Source organism: Leptinotarsa decemlineata, unplaced genomic scaffold (genome assembly GCF_025532065.1).
Source record: "Leptinotarsa decemlineata unplaced genomic scaffold, Ldec_3_MD MMD2_P_RNA_scaffold_7, whole genome shotgun sequence".
Lineage (NCBI taxonomy): Eukaryota > Metazoa > Arthropoda > Insecta > Coleoptera > Chrysomelidae > Leptinotarsa > Leptinotarsa decemlineata.
The window spans coordinates 2,600,852-2,617,083 of record NW_027412534.1 but is presented as its reverse complement, the minus strand read 5'-3'; the positions used below and the strand labels follow the sequence as shown (position 1 = coordinate 2,617,083).

Genomic DNA, 16,232 nt, shown 5'->3' with positions numbered 1-16,232 from the left:
CAATATCTTTTAAATAACCCCATAGGAAAATATCAAGCGGTGATAAATCTGGGGAACGAGCCGGCCACCGAATTGGACCCTTATTACCAATCCATCTATTTGGGTAAGTTCTATCCAAATATTCAGTAACAACCTGTGAATTGTGAGGAGGAGCACCATCTTGTTGCCACCAAATTCCTTGTCGTTCTGCTATGGGAATATCTTCCATCAACTATATCAAATCATTTTCTAGAAAATGTAAATATCGCAATCCATTGAGATTTTCATTGAAAAAGTAAGGTCCTATGATGCGGCCATTGAACAATCCACACCATACATTAATACCCCAAGTAGTTTGAAAATTACTTTCGCGAACCCAGTGGGGATTTTCTTGAGACCAATAGTGACTGTTATGTCGATTCACAACTCCATTATTGTGGAATCGCGATTCATTGCTCCACAAAATTTGACTGAATATGTTAGGACTTTCATGTAATATTACCTGAATACAAGCAATGAATTCAAGTCGTCGTTCAAAGTCCGTGGGTTTCAAACCTTGTACCAACTGAATTTTGAATGGGTGGTATTTATTTTCTTTCAGAATTCTCTGTACATTAGATTTACTTACACCGACTTCTTCTGCAAGAGTACGGATAGAAACATGTGGATGAATAATAATATAAGCCAACACATTGATCTCTAAATCTTCAGTTCTAACAGATCTCGTATGATGACGATGCTTTATAGTAGAAGGAAATGACCCAGTTCGCAATTTTTCTACAACTCTCGAAAAAGTCATTCGTGACGGAATGAGTCTGTCTGGAAAACGTTCTTGGTAAAGACGTTGTACTTGACGGCAGTTTTTCTGACATTCCCCAAAAATTAATAACATATCAATGCAATCACTTGGACTAAACGCGAAAGGCATACTGGAGTTTTCGCACAAAGAACACAGTTACTGTTTTGCAAAGAATCACTGAATCGAACTGACAAGTAGATACAATTCAACAACATTTGTTACTATGGCATCAACAAGCATAAGCTACTTGATGAAATTGTGCAATATAAAGCAATTCACCCTCAAGTTAGTCACATTCTCAAGAATTTCAATATTATATTCAACTGATATCGTATCATAGAGGTGAGAATAAAGGTTTGTATTCAGTAGTAGTCTAGTTCAATTTAATAAAAAATATAGACTGGATTCGTGTACGAGTAAATAAGTTTTTTTGAAACTTCATATTTAAGGAAAAGTGCAATAACTCAACAACGCCGTAACCGAATTTCAAAAACCAAACATGAAATGATATCAGAATTGTAGCACCTACACCAAACACCCTATATATTTGAAAATTATATCAAAATATAGCTCTCATGAACTCCTAAAACTTTTGTATGAAACATTTTTGTGTATCTCCTTCAACAAACCAGATATTGCCTGTCACATAAAATGTGGGACATATATATATATATATATATATATATATATATATATATATATATATATATATATATATATATTTATTTTATAAACTATACCTTACGATTTGATCTTCACAAACTTTATTTTCAAAATATTTTACGACATGTTTCTCTATCACAGCCGATTCAATTAGAGAAAAATACATAGTATTGTAAGATGACAATAATAATATTACTATACTCGTTTGAAGTAGTGAAGTGGACTTGGTAGGAGCTGTATCAACTCGACGTAAAGACCGGAAAAATTATGAAGTTTGCATAGAAGTTTGCATCCCAAATCGTCCGTTCCACGGTTGTACTTTTGAGTTTGAGGTGTCTACATGACAGAATGGTACTGCATATAGCCTGTAATGTCGTCAGGAGTTCAGGTACTCTTCTCTGCATGGTCCGTGACCATGAGAGAGTAGGAATGGGAGCATTTATCTCTAGGGCAGCTGCCCGAGCAGCTGATGAACTGGGTTTAGTTTTCGACACTGAACGAGGTGACCACAACTCTGTCACCGAGTTGGAACCCGTTCAGCAAAAAGGGCATAGAAAAGCCGCAGAGATAACCTCACTTCTGTGAAAACACAAGGTGTTACTGACTATCTTGCGAGTGAGACGTGTCTGCCAGATGTTCTCAGTGAGCAAATAAAAATGACAAGTTCAGTGAAAGCAGAGGTTAGTAAAAACCAATTAATGATTACTGTAAGTGTGGATGACTTGAAAGATATTATAAATGAAGCCATAAAGAAAAGTAATGATAGTTCGATGGAACAAATTGCCATTCTGAAACAAGAAATTCATCAACTTATAGGAAGTAATATAGAAATGGTCAAAATGCTCGCTAATCATCCTCATAATAATTACGAGTCCGAGCAATCTGCAACTAATGAAATTAGTTATCACAATTCATTTGCATCAGCTGAGACGATTGTGGGAAATACTCCGCGAAAAAATATAAATACACCACTAGATGAAAATCCCCTAAAGAAGAGTTCCTACTCTGATGTGACAAAAAGAAGTAGAAAAGAAAAAACCTAGAAAAACGATCTCTAGGACATCAATTCAATGTCACTAAATTGAATTCTCTGGATAGTAATCTATCATATAGAGTTGAAGCTGATATAGAACTTGAGGAAACATTATATACACCTAGCCACTGGCCAAAAGGAATAATAGTCAAGCGATTTCGCTTTCGAAGAATTGACAATCGCGAATTTTAGCTCATCAAAAGGAAGAAATCATTCTTCACAACCAAATCTGAAAATAATGTATGTCAACTGTCAATCCATCGTGAATAAAATCGAAGAAATTGAAGTTATACTACATGAACACGATACCCATGTAATATGTTTCTCCGAAACTTGGTGCACAAATATTAATGTGGCGTTATGATTTTAGTGAAACGCGAATTAGCCTATAAAAATATAAGAACAATAAGTAGTGCATCAAACGAAATGCACATAGAATGGTGTGCAATACAGTTACCAATCGGCGGAAATAAATATTGTATAATAGTTATGTACAGACCTCCAAGTGGTGATATCAATCAATTCATTACCCAAACAACACAAATTCTAGACCATTGTGCAAAAAATCATAATAGTATAATTTTGTGTGGAGACATTGATATTGATTTTTATACCGATTCCATAAAAAAATATTTTTTTTTAGATCTTATGCAATCTTACAATCTACGTACAAAGAATACCCAGCCAACAAGGGTATTCAAAAACATTAACGGAAAGACAACAAGAACAAAAATTGTCTACTTTTCCACTAATTTGCCCAGTGAAAACTATGACGAAAGTAATCATGATCCTGCATTTGGCCGATCACTAAAATAATTTCATAAAAATGAAATTATGCGTCAGGCAAAGCCACCAATCAATTTTCCGGGATGTGGGAGAAGATAACATAAAAAACTTACAAAATTATTTAACAGAAGACTACTTTCTCTTTTTGAATACCCTTGTTGACATTAATGAAATGTATAGAAGCTTTCTCGAAATGTTAACCTATGCACTTGATCTCTATTGCCCACTTGCAAAAAGGAATGAAAATGGAAGAACTAACAATAAAAAATATTTGATAACTAAGGAAACGATAAAAATAGTTTCGTGAAACTCTCTAATAATTTTGATACTGCGTTCCCTATTAGCAAAATTAAAACTAAAATCAGCAGAAAATCTACTATCACTATATTCAATTCGGAAATATTTAATTAACAATGAAGGCTTCAACTCCCTATACAATAAGTACAAAAACATTTATAGAAGAACTATAAGAACTGCAAAACAACTTAATTATATAAAAAAATGGAAAGGTCTGCAAACAAATAAAAAGAAAGCTGGTGCTCTCCAAAGGTGGTGCGGAAACGAGTGCATCATCACAATATAGTCGCTTTCTCAGCGTTCTATTCTGAAAACGGTCGACTTTACAAAAAAATGCATAGGACATTTTTTGTAGATAATCGTATGAGGAGTAATTTTTATAATGACCTTTATTGACCTCCGAGTCATAGATCGCGAGTTATTTCCGAAAAACTGATTTTCGTGACCTTTTGACCCTTATAACTTTTTCAGACGGCCCGATATCAATGTCGATTTTTCAGATCTTCATTGAAACGCCATAGCGAAGGTGTATGCCAAAATTCAGCTCAGTAGGATTTTTTCCGGAGATAAAACCGACTGTACAATAATATTGTATGCCTAATAAACAACATTGAGTTGATTTCTGATGTATTCAATTGGTTCGTGTTCAAACATTGTCCTTGCATTTTTTATCGTTTGTGGAAGTCAATTATAGAAATCTAAACCTTTGAATAACAGAGAAATCATGGCCATTTTTAAATTTGTTCTATCAATATGGAAATTTATTTTTTTCTAGTGGAATAATTGTTTATGTTTTGATTCAAAATAATATATCTTCATTAAAATACTCAGGTTGACCTTCCTGTGTTATCTTGAATATGAATGTCATAGTCATGTAAGTATAATAATGAGCTGCAATAATCAAAATGTGGTTAAATGATGCAACTTTAGCAAGTAATTCAAGAGTTTATGGAAAGATGACTAGATATTCCTGAGAATAAACACTTTTTTTTTGATATTTTATTTTTCATGTACTGGGCATGCTTGTGAAAATTCAGATCATTAGCAACAATAAATCCAAGGTATTTAAATTCAACTTCAACTTGTAGTTGAGTGTTATCAATTTTTATTTTGATGTCATTTATGTTTATTTGATCATATTTATATCTATTCGCAATTATCATTGCCTTCGTTTTTAGAACATTCAATTTCAATTTGTTCATTTTCAAAAATGTGTCCAATATTTTCAATGTAATATTCATTTTTGTAATGGCTGCATTTAGATCGATAGTACTTCCAAAAATTAGTGTGTCATTAGCACAAATATTTATGAATTCACACTCTGTATTACTCAAGAGTATGCCATTCAAATTCAAAATAGATAAAAGTGGCCCCACACTGCTCAGTGGTACTGCAGATTGAATTGTTACTTCCTCAGAAATTGAATCAGCCACTTCGATCCGCTGCCTTCTTTTGCTCAAATAACTCCTAAATGACCCTAGAACTTTACCAGAGAATCCCAATATTTCCAAATTTTTTAACAAAATGCTTCTATCTATAGTTTCGAAAGCTCTTTTGAATTCAACAAAAACAGCTACAATACACTTTCCTGATCCATATTTTTTCCCATTCAGAAATAGTCAGTTGCAATGATGTAGTCCGATCAAATTAGACCAAAAAATTAGAGTTGAGCTACCTAAATTCCCACAAAGCTGAAAATCAGTAAGATTGTTTAAAATATGATTGAACATGAGATTTGAAAGTTTCACATCTTTCCTCATGATGGAAAAATTTTTATTCAAGGTCAAGTCAAAAAAATTAGTTCTTCGCGATTTTCAGCAAAACGGTGAGTTCCATCATAAGAATACTCCAGACAAAAATTATAGATCATAAAATTATCTACAAAACTTTTTTTTATATAAGCCACTGTAATCGTCATAATATGCATGAGTACGCCACGTGTTTGTAATATATGTTGAAATATTTTTTTTATCGGTCACTGTAACTTACACTTATAATATGAAATATACATAGGTTATAACTATAACTATAACTTCGTCGAACTTTAGCAACATCTACATCAATTGATATTTTATTTAATGAAAATGACAGTTTCAACCAGTCAACAAGAATTTCTCACAAATCTCGGTCCATTTCAATGTTGAGAGAAACATTTACTGCTGAAAATGTATTGGTAAAACAAGCTCATGATGATGCTGAGCTAATGATAATTGAAATAGCAATAGAGCAATTCAATTTGACAAACAAAACTATTGTTGTTAGTGAAGATGTAGACTTACTCGTATTACTCACTGCTCGTACTCCAACTGAAAATACTATTTTCTTCTTGAAACTAGTAAAAGTTCAACATCAATCGAAAATAATAATAATAGTAATAATAATACCAGTTTATTTCAATCAATAAGGTTGCACACAATGATAAAAATGGGTTTAATGTACACTATGACAAAATTATTGTGAAATACGTCATTGGACGTATTACATAATATATTATACATAGCTGTATATACACGATAAGTAATAAATAACAGTTACGCAGATCAAAAAAAGAAAAAACTTTGAGATCTAGTTGAGGAATTCTTCAAAAATGTAACAATTTTTTTGTAATATGAATTACTTTGTCATTTTTTTAAACACTTATATGTTTTTACAATTTTTCACAGTCTCGTGTAAAATATTAAATAATTGGTATTCATTGACTTCATAACTTTTGTCAAAGAGGGCAGTACGACGGCGTACTGGTAGTAGCAACTGCAATGGCACTACAATGATTTGCCATAAACTTCAAAGAGTAGCAGATTAGATTTGCGTCAAAAGCAGCATTTTAACCGATGTTGACATTTCTATTTCACTGGGGGTACCATCAAAAAGTCTGTAGTTTAGATTGTGCCAACGCAGAGTAATTAACAAAGCATTAGTCTTTGATGTATTTGAATTTAGATTATTATTTTTCGACCACTTTAACACATGTTCCAGAGTATTTTCGGCTACAATTTTCAATGCATTAGTATCATCGGCATAACACAGCATATGTATATTAAAGTTGTTAGTTGAGATATCTTATGAGGTCATCTGTATAAACTACGCAGAGAAATGGTCCCAGGATCGAGCCTTGCGGAACTCCTTGAGGTATGTGCAAGGTATCTGAATAGGACTGATAAGTTTCACCACTTGCTTTCGATTGCTTAGAAAAGACTCTAGAAGGTGCAGGGGTACTCCCCTGACACCATATCTCAATAACTTGGAAATTAGTAGTTTATGATCGACCGATGTTTTATTAGATGGCACTGGAATTCACAGAGAGCAGATTCTGTGATTTTCTTTTTAATGAAACCATACCGCGATGACGAAAGCAGATTATATTTGTCGAAGAAAGCACACAGCTGGTTTCTCATATCACAACACAACAAAAAAATATTTTTTGAATGTTTCCTACACTAAATTAGTCAATTTCTACTAATTTTGAGGTGATAAAAACGAAAATAACAATGAAAAATTTTTATTAGCTCTGGTTTTTGAGATACACAGTACTTAATCTTAAAGAGTAGTTATACTATACGTGAAAAGTGAAAGTACATAAAACAATATTGTTATGTTTCTTTTAGAATATTTTAACTTCAAAATTAATAAAAAAAACATTATTCTCAGTGTTTTGACAAATAAAAGAAGTTTGTACCACCAAATTTCAATTAAGTCCATCCGATTCATTGTAAGATCGCTGTCGTTTAGCTTGTCTTTTATAAAACACTTCTGGAGCATCCCTACACACAGACCAGCAGTAGTCTGCAAGCATTGCTTCATTCCAACGGCCCTGATATCTCTGTTCCATTAAGGCAATGTCTTGATGGAATCTTTCTCCATGTTCGTCACTCACAGCTCCACAGTGTTGTGGGAAGAAATTAAGATGAGAGTGAAGAAAATGAATTTTTAAGGACATGTTGCATCCAAGTTGGTGGTAAGCTTGAAGAAGCTCTTTAACCAATGCTGTGAAGTTATCGTCTCTTTTGTTACCTAAAAACCCATGTACAACCCCCTTAAAGGTTTCCCAGGCTCTTTTATCATTTCCTGTTAAAATCATGTCAAAAGCAGGATCATTTACGATTTCACGGATTTGAGGCCCAATAAAGATGCCTTCCTTGACTTTAGCATCACTCAACCTGGGAAACTTTGCTCTCAAGTACTTAAAAGCTTGTCCTTCCTGGTCCATGGCCTTCACAAAGTTTTTCATTAGTCCCAACTTAATATGTAATGGGGAAAGGAGAACATCCTTAGGATCTACAAGAGGCTCGTAAACTACATTTTTCTCATTAGGGTTTAGGTCTCGTGTAGGCCAGTTCATTTTTTTATAGTGAGATTTTCTATCCCGACTGTCCCACAGACACAAAAAAACAACAGTACTTGGTGAACCCTAATTGCATTCCTAGGAGTACAGCAATGACTTTCAGATCACCACAGATGTGCCACTTGTGTTGTTCATATTTGATTGATTGGAGAAGTGTTTTCATATTTATATACGTTTCCTTCATGTGAACTGCATGACCTATAGGAATAGAGGGTAGCTGATTTCCATCATGCAGAAGTACAGCTTTTAAGCTTGGTTTTGAAGAGTCTATAAACAGTCTCCATTCAGATGGAGTGTGATCCAAATTCAAGCAGTCCATCAAACCATTAACATCAGAACAAACTGCGAGGTTTTCTTTTTTCTCAAAAAAAGGAAGCAAATCTTTTTGAGGCTGTCTGTACTGAGATATTTTCACATCATGTTTTAGAAGATTCCACTGTTGTAGTCTTGACCCTAACAGCTCAGCCTTTTCCTTAGACAAGCGAAGATCTCTTATAAGGTCACTCAACTCTGCTTGACTAATTCTGTGCGAATCACTAGACCTATCGCTTACCTCAAAATCAGGGTCATAGGATGTAGAAGGATGTGTTGCTCCTTCTAAACAGTCTTCATCACCTTCCTCTAAAATTTCATAGTTTTGGGGTGGAGAAGGGACTGGCAAATTGTCTGAGTGTGGTACAGGCCGAAGAGCAGATGGAAGATTAGGGTATTTAACCGTTCCTCTTTTCTTCATAGATAAACCTTGCTTAATGGGAGAAGTTAAGCAGAAATAACAGTCGTCTGTATGATTGGTAGGCTCACGCCAAACCATAGGTACTGCAAAAGCCATTGCCCGGTTTTTATTTTTCAGCCACTCTCGCAATATGACGGAACAAGAATTACAACATATATGAGGAGCCCATGATTTATCTTGGTCCCCAACTTTCACACCAAAATAATGTTCATAGGCTGTCTTAACGATAGGTGTCATTTTACGTTTCTGAGCCTTAAATGTTATTTCACCACATATATAGCAAAAGCTATCGACAGAATTCACACACTTTCGAGGCATTTCAGATCAGCACTTAAATTAATTTAAAAATCAACTTCACACGATAATTTCAATAGCAACCACGTGCGTACAATTGACAAACTCACATAGGTTATGTTTACTACTTAAGAACAGCTGATGAGAGGGGTGTTATGTAAACAAACATGTGTACCAACTGTTGGTGATGAAATATTTCATTTGTTGAAAACTCAATATACATATATATAATATAATGATACTATATCTTGAAAACAAGAGCTAATATATAATTTTTATGGTCACTTTCGGTTTTAACACGTGGACATATATTAAAATCATCTAATTTCAATCCCGAAACAAAAACTTTGTTGTGTTGTGATATTCAGCTCAAATAGTTTTCAAATAGTAGAAATAATGCTTATTGATCTATAGTTATTCAGATCACTCTGGTCTCCTTTTTTGTATATTGGACACACTGCGTATTTTAGTTTTTCTGGAAAAATCCCTTTTTTGCTGATAAGTTAATTAATACAGTTAACGGTTAGTTAGCCACAGGTGCTTTGGTAAAGTTAAAATTGAATTCGTTGGCTAATACAATTTCATCGACTGACAATCGCTCTGCAATGGCAAATCATTTTTATTGGTTTTCTTTTTTTGTAATGCGTTGATAATTCCACATGTCGTTTTTGTTTTATGTTTTGCCTTCATTAGAATACTATCATAAAATTGTTTAGATGCCGAATGTAGTTGTTTCTTATGTTCATTATTGAGATATTTACTGCTCTCTGCAAATCTGTGATCATGCCTAGCAAGCAGGTTATACAATGAAACATTATTTTTCAGATCTGATAGTTCTGGGCTCCAACAATATTTATAACTTTTGTTCTTTTTATCACCTCTGTCATAACACAGTTCTAGAGGAAAGCATTTTTCGAAGTAATAGAAAAGGCTCGTTAAAAATGAAATTAGGACAGTCATGAATGTAGACATTAGATCAATTTTCATGTTCTAGGGTTTTTTTAAAAGCGGTTATATTTTCTGGTGAAAAAAAACGTCTGTAGTGCCGGCTATATTCATCAAAAAGTTCATCTACTTCTGCAAAGTGTCAAAATCATGTACTATTTTCACACGCAATAACTGGCTGTGATACGACATCTGCATTTTACAGGAGGGGTAAAATAACAGTTTTCAAAATGTTTGAAAAACAAAATCCAGTTCAATGTGCTGAAGTTTTTAAAAAAAGTGATTCAACTCGACAAGAAATTATCACCAACGGCATTCGCTTTCTTCTTTCTATGTACGGAGCTCCTAAATAACTACCTACTTAGATAAAAGTATAGATATGCATGTTTCGTTAAAATTACCATTGTGAATGTTTGGAAATTATACAAAATGAGGCACCCCAAAATCACATAACTTGAAGTCAGATCGTATTTGGTTATGACTCTCATAAAAACTGAATAAATCACACAAAATGCTAATAATAAATCTGAAGTAACCCGTGTGAGCAATCAGGGCCGAGGGAGACTAACTCTTACTGAGTTACCAGATGAACTCAGAAGAGACAGAGTTGGACATGTCATTACTCGTCATCCGGAAAAGGCAATAAAGCGCTGCAAGCAGTGTTGAAGTCAGAGAGATTTCATATACGAAAAATGCATAGTCCACTTACATTCTAACTGTTTGAATTCATTTCGTAAAATAAACATAGACATAGACATACTTTATGTGACTACGTTCATGTAAATTACATTTGTAGCAAGTCATATTACAAAAATTGGAAAAAATTGGATTTGAATATAATTGCATTTGTATATAGGAAAAAAAATCATGGAGTCAGTCAGAAACACTGAATATACAGCATGAACCATCAAATTCAACAAAACATTAATAACTTAAATACGATTATAGATATAAAAAATAAAAACTAAATTTCTGAACATTCTCATGCGAATGGTTGGGTGTCTAAATATTCTGCAATAGTGTAGAAACTAGAGCTAATGAGGAACTGTTTCACCTTTTGATTGAAACAATTGGGGGACAAAGATTTAACTTCCCCAGGCAAGTGATTATAAAGAATTATATTGGTAGAGTTATTCTTAGCTTCATTCAATCTATATCTCATAGGTCTAATTTGATCTGTATGTCGAGTGTGGTAGTCATGGAAATTTGAATTCAGTGAGTAATTATGGAAAAGTTGCCTATAGTGGTCTTTGTAACCTGCAAACGTAATAGTTCGAACAGCCTCTTTTTAGAATTGGTGGAACTGCCCCACAATATTGTACCATAGATATATGATGAAAAAGTGCGAAATAGGTATTTAACAAAACATCTTCACTCACCACTTTTCTCAGTTGTCTTAAAATGAAGTTTAGTTTAGTTTAGAGCAAATCGATAAAGTTTGTACCCAATGTAAAACTTATACATTTTTATCATACATTTGAAATATTTTTTAACGGATTAGGCCATTGTAGCGAAAACGCAACATTATATTTTTCGTCACAATCTGTATGAATATTTTTTCAATGGATGAACTTTCAGTAGGACGTAATGAATCAAATAATGTGATTTCTTGGTTCAATCAATCCCTCATTCATAGCTCGGCGGTTAATGGGTCAAAATAGTTACAGATTGAGCTATCGAACAAATCATTTTTCACATCTTTTTCTATATAGAGCCACCTGTACTCAATTTATTTCAAATCAATACTGTACTTACTCTCTTTTAATGAAATAATCATGAGCCACAGTGCTCAGACCCAAGCATATTAATATCGCCACAAATATGTGACGGATTGTCTTGATATCAGGAACATCATCGAATAGGTCTGTGAGTACAGAATTCCTCACCACAAATTGTTTTTCGGGAAGCGGTACATATTTCCTGAAAAATAAAAAAAATCAAGGAATGTTGGGAAATAAGTTCAATAATTTGATAGTCCAAGGCATTGCTGATCTAAGATTCTGTAAATTGCTTATGAATTTTTGAACATCAAATTAACTTGTCTATCAATTCATAACATAAGATGGAGCAAGGGTAGCGCACGAATGTTTCTCTTATTTGTTATGAACTGAAACATTGAAAAATCAAATAATCGCCAACCTCCAAGAGAGTGCTGAGATTCTAATGGAAACTCACTTCCCAGGTTCTGTCTTTCCGACGGAATTGGACGGAAGTACCAACATCACCCTCACAATACGACTGGCAATCTGCTAGTGCAGTAATTGACGAGGCCAGGATAAGATGGGCTATATCGGCTTTTCCCCCTCAAGTCACCAGGACCTGACTGTATAAGACCAGCCCTAATTCAATGGAGATTGGATATTCTCATGCCACACCTGATTGAAATATTCAGAGCCTCTTCAGCTCTGAGATATATTCCCAGTGAGTGGAGAGAGATACGAGTAGTATTTATACCCAAACCAGGTAGGATGGACTACACATTACCAAAAGCATTCCGACCAATTAGTCTCATATCTCCTTTTTTAAAAACTATGGAGAGGCTATGTGAGCGGTACATGAGAGATGAAGTACTAGTCCACAAACTACTTCATCCAAATCAGCATGCATATACTCCGGGAAGGTCTACTGATTCGGCCCTTCACCATGTGGTTGGCAGAATCGAAAGATCATTGGACACCCTGGGTATATTTATAGATATCGAGGGAGCGATATCTATAAATAAATGCGATATCAGCAACTACACATCAAGAATATACCTCTGGTAGTAGGAGAATGGATACTAGTGGAGCAATAAGTATCAATGAAGAAAACTAAACTTCTCTGAAGAAGTGAAATACCTTGGTACTATCATCGACAGGAAGCTGACATGAAACTCTCATCTACAGACTAAAGCAAAAAAAGTATATGTGGCTTATTAGCAATGTGGAAAAACAGTTGGACGCGCAGGGGTCTTCCACCCCGTGAGGTCATCTGGATCTACACTGCAATAATAAGACCTATGTTAACGTATGGAGCCATTGCGTGGGACCAAAAGTTTTACAAACAACGGCTATCCAGAAATTATATCAAATACAGCGATTGGCTTGCTTAAACATCAAAAGAGTCATGAGAACAACACCAACCGCAACAATGAAATTAATTACTGGTCTGATCCCTCTGGACTTCTACGCTGAGGAGGTTGCGTTAATGGCCATGTGTCGATTATATAAAAATGGATGTTTGTTGGTTGGTTGGTTGCTTGGTAAGTGATAAACTTCTTTATCGCTCAACCGATCGTGATGAAACTTGACATGGTATAAGTAATTTTTCATAGAGAAGGTTTTTAGGCTATCAATTTTTCTGTAACTCGCCACTAGATGGCGCTGTAGAACAATTTTCATTGGCTTAACAGCCTTCATCGATATTTTTTCTAGTTTTTCGTTTCTTGAAGGTTCTGTAATTCCACTGAGTCTCATTTCAAAAAACTGAATTTCCTTAAAATCACTGCATTTTTGTCTGGATATGTTTTGCCATCTAGTGTGTTCAATAAAAAATGTATAAAATAGGCTAGGAAAACTCAGATCTAACAAATCTTTTTTTTTTGACTTATGTAGGTCGATTCAAGAGAGAATCAGATGAAAGAAGCTGTACCGTTTGCTTCAGGATGAGAGAAATATTTTTGGCATAGATCTTATAAAGATCCAGTGACATATCAAACAGTTTTATTATTCAGAAAATGTTCGATAAAACAAATGTTGGCAGCTAACTTTGTGTTTGTCTTTTACGGAAACTACATATCTGCTGGCATGAGTTAACAGGTTCTTAACTCGTCCCAAGTACACAATTCATCTCCACGTTATTATTCATAATGATCAGAAGTTACTTTGAGCTTTTGACCATTCAGTATGTGAAGGAGCTAGCAACGTTTTCGAAAAATAATTTCGGAACAGTTGGTTTTTTTAATATGCTATCTTTCTTGCTCTTTCGGTTAGAGTCCGGGCTACCTGGCTGGCGGTAGTGGTTGCGTTTATTGATGCGCATCTTACCTGCACAGGTAAAAATCTTTAACTTTAAAATATGAATATCACTGGAGTTTTTTCTCAACACCAAATAGTTATTTTTAACACCTCGACACGTGTTTCGATCACCAAGTGATGATTTTCAGAGAGGAAGATTAAAACTAGAAACTAATGCGAGCTAGCCCTATTTATGCTATAAAGGTATCCCATTCAGGTAAACCATCCAGGCGTACCACCCATATAGGTATACCAACCTAAATTAATTTTACAATTTTGCCTATCTATTATTTTACAATATATGTTTATATAAAACAATTTTCAGCTATATAAAAATTAATTTCACAATATTGCCTATCCAAATTTATTTTTGCAATGTGTCCTTATGTAGTAATCAGTAAACCCAACGACATTGTTTTATTTTAACAAGCTATATATTATGCTCTTTGATATAGGTCCGTTATCGTTATTCATAATATTATTGTGTTTACTTATTTCTACGCTCTCATAGGCATCTAGTTGCCTGTTGTTGTTAACTTGTCTAACTAATCTTAATGAACTGAAGTCTATGAAATGGTTTTGTTGCAAAATATGATGGGCGACTGCTGATTTTTCAGTTCTTCCATATTTTAAGTGTGCTATGTGTGCCTTATATCTCACTTCAATAGATCTTTTTGTCTGTCCATAATATTTTGCATCGCAGTTCTTACATTCAATTTCGTAAATTCCAGACTTTTCTCGACTTTGTCTTTTGTACTTCCCAAAAGGCTCTGTAGGCTCTGTGTTTTAAAAACCACCATCATACCTAGTTCCTTGAAAATCTTTCCAAAGTTCCTCGTATATTGGTGGTATGGAACTGAGATGTATTTATCTTGGTTTTTGTCCTTTCTGAAAGTCGAGATTTCGTTCATACTTAAACTAAACTTCTTTTTCCTTATTATGTCATCTACAATACCCCTCGAGAAACCGTTAGTGGCTGCTATTTCCTGTATTGTACGTCTTTCTTTTGTGAACCTATCATGTGTTAGAGGGAAAGCCAAAAGACGATGCACTAAAAAATTCAACCCAGTACGTTTATGCTGTCCACAGTGATGTGAACTGTCGTGAATATACCTGTATGTGCTTTTTTCTTTTCTGAATATATCGTATTTTAATCTTCCATATTAGCTCCTCACTTCCAAAACGTCAAGAAATGGTACTTGTCTCTCATTTTCTAACTCATACGTGAATTTCATTGATGGACATGGAAACAAAGTTGTCAATATTCGATTTTTTGATATCGAATATCGCGAAAATATCATCCACATACCTTAGCCAAATTGAAGGAAAACACTTACACTTTTCTTTGGTTTCCATTTCGAATTTGCTCATGAACAGGTCTGCCAGGTAGGGGGACAAGGGGTTTCCCATGGCCGTTCCTTCCTGTTGTTCATAAAAGCAACCTTCTACCTGGAACCGTTTTTGTTTCATACACAAATTAGTAAGAGAAACGAATTCATCGATTTCGTTATTATTGAAATCATTTTTCTCTAGTAATTTCCTGAGGTATTGCAAGGTCTGTGGAAGTGGGACGCTAGGAAATAAGGAACTAACATAAAAAAAAAACAAAATCTTACCTTCTTGCAGAACCACGTTTTTTGTATGTTGTATGAACTCTAAAGAGTGTTTTATACTAAAACTTGGCTCCGCAATAGACAAGGTTTCAAATTCCTTAGTGAGCCACTTTGCTATTTGATAGGTAGGAGTACCAATTAGTTAACACGATGGGGCGCATTGATTTTCCCGGTTCGTGGATTTTTGGGAGGCAATAACGTTTCGACACCGTTGGGTTGGAAACTTGTTACTTCCGTTTCAGTTGAGCGGTATATTGTCACATTTTTTGAGGATGTCTTTTACATCGGCAATCATCTTTGGTAACGGGTTCCTGGACAATTTCGCATACGGTCCGTTAGTAATGAGAGTATTGACCCTTTCGTAGTACTTCGATTTATCCAGAATTACTACTTTGTTAACTTTGTCGGCTTTCGAATAAAAAACGACCTTCTCTCTTAATCGTTTGATAAGTTTCTTCTTTTCCTTTCTTTTGGTTTTTTTGTTGTTTATTGGATGCTTCCGTTTATCTGTTATCTTGTTCTTGGAGATTTGATTGCTGACCTTTTCTCGAACTAGTCCCTTCGACTTTGGAAATATTTTCAAGGAACTAGGTATGAAGGTGGTTTTTAAAACAAGTCATACACTACAGAGCCTTTTGGGAAGTCCAAAAGACAAAGTCGAGAATTCGGAAAAGTCTGGAATTTGCGAAATTGAATGTGAGGACTGTGTTGCAAAATATTATGGACAGACAAAAAGATCTATTGAAGTAAGAT

At 34.5% G+C, this 16,232-nt stretch overlaps 1 protein-coding gene across 3 annotated transcripts in view; it reads right to left on the bottom strand.

Moving 5' to 3' along the window:
• The window catches only part of LOC111514167 (sterol O-acyltransferase 1-like), a 56,014-nt gene that overhangs the window by 14,846 nt on the left and 24,936 nt on the right, over window positions 1-16,232 (bottom strand). For all 3 annotated transcript variants that reach the window (XM_074170194.1, XM_074170193.1, XM_074170192.1), the window contains exon 3: window positions 11,627-11,791. In XM_074170194.1, the coding sequence (XP_074026295.1) occupies window positions 11,627-11,791 (165 nt within the window). The remainder of the gene's footprint in view (window positions 1-11,626; window positions 11,792-16,232) is intronic.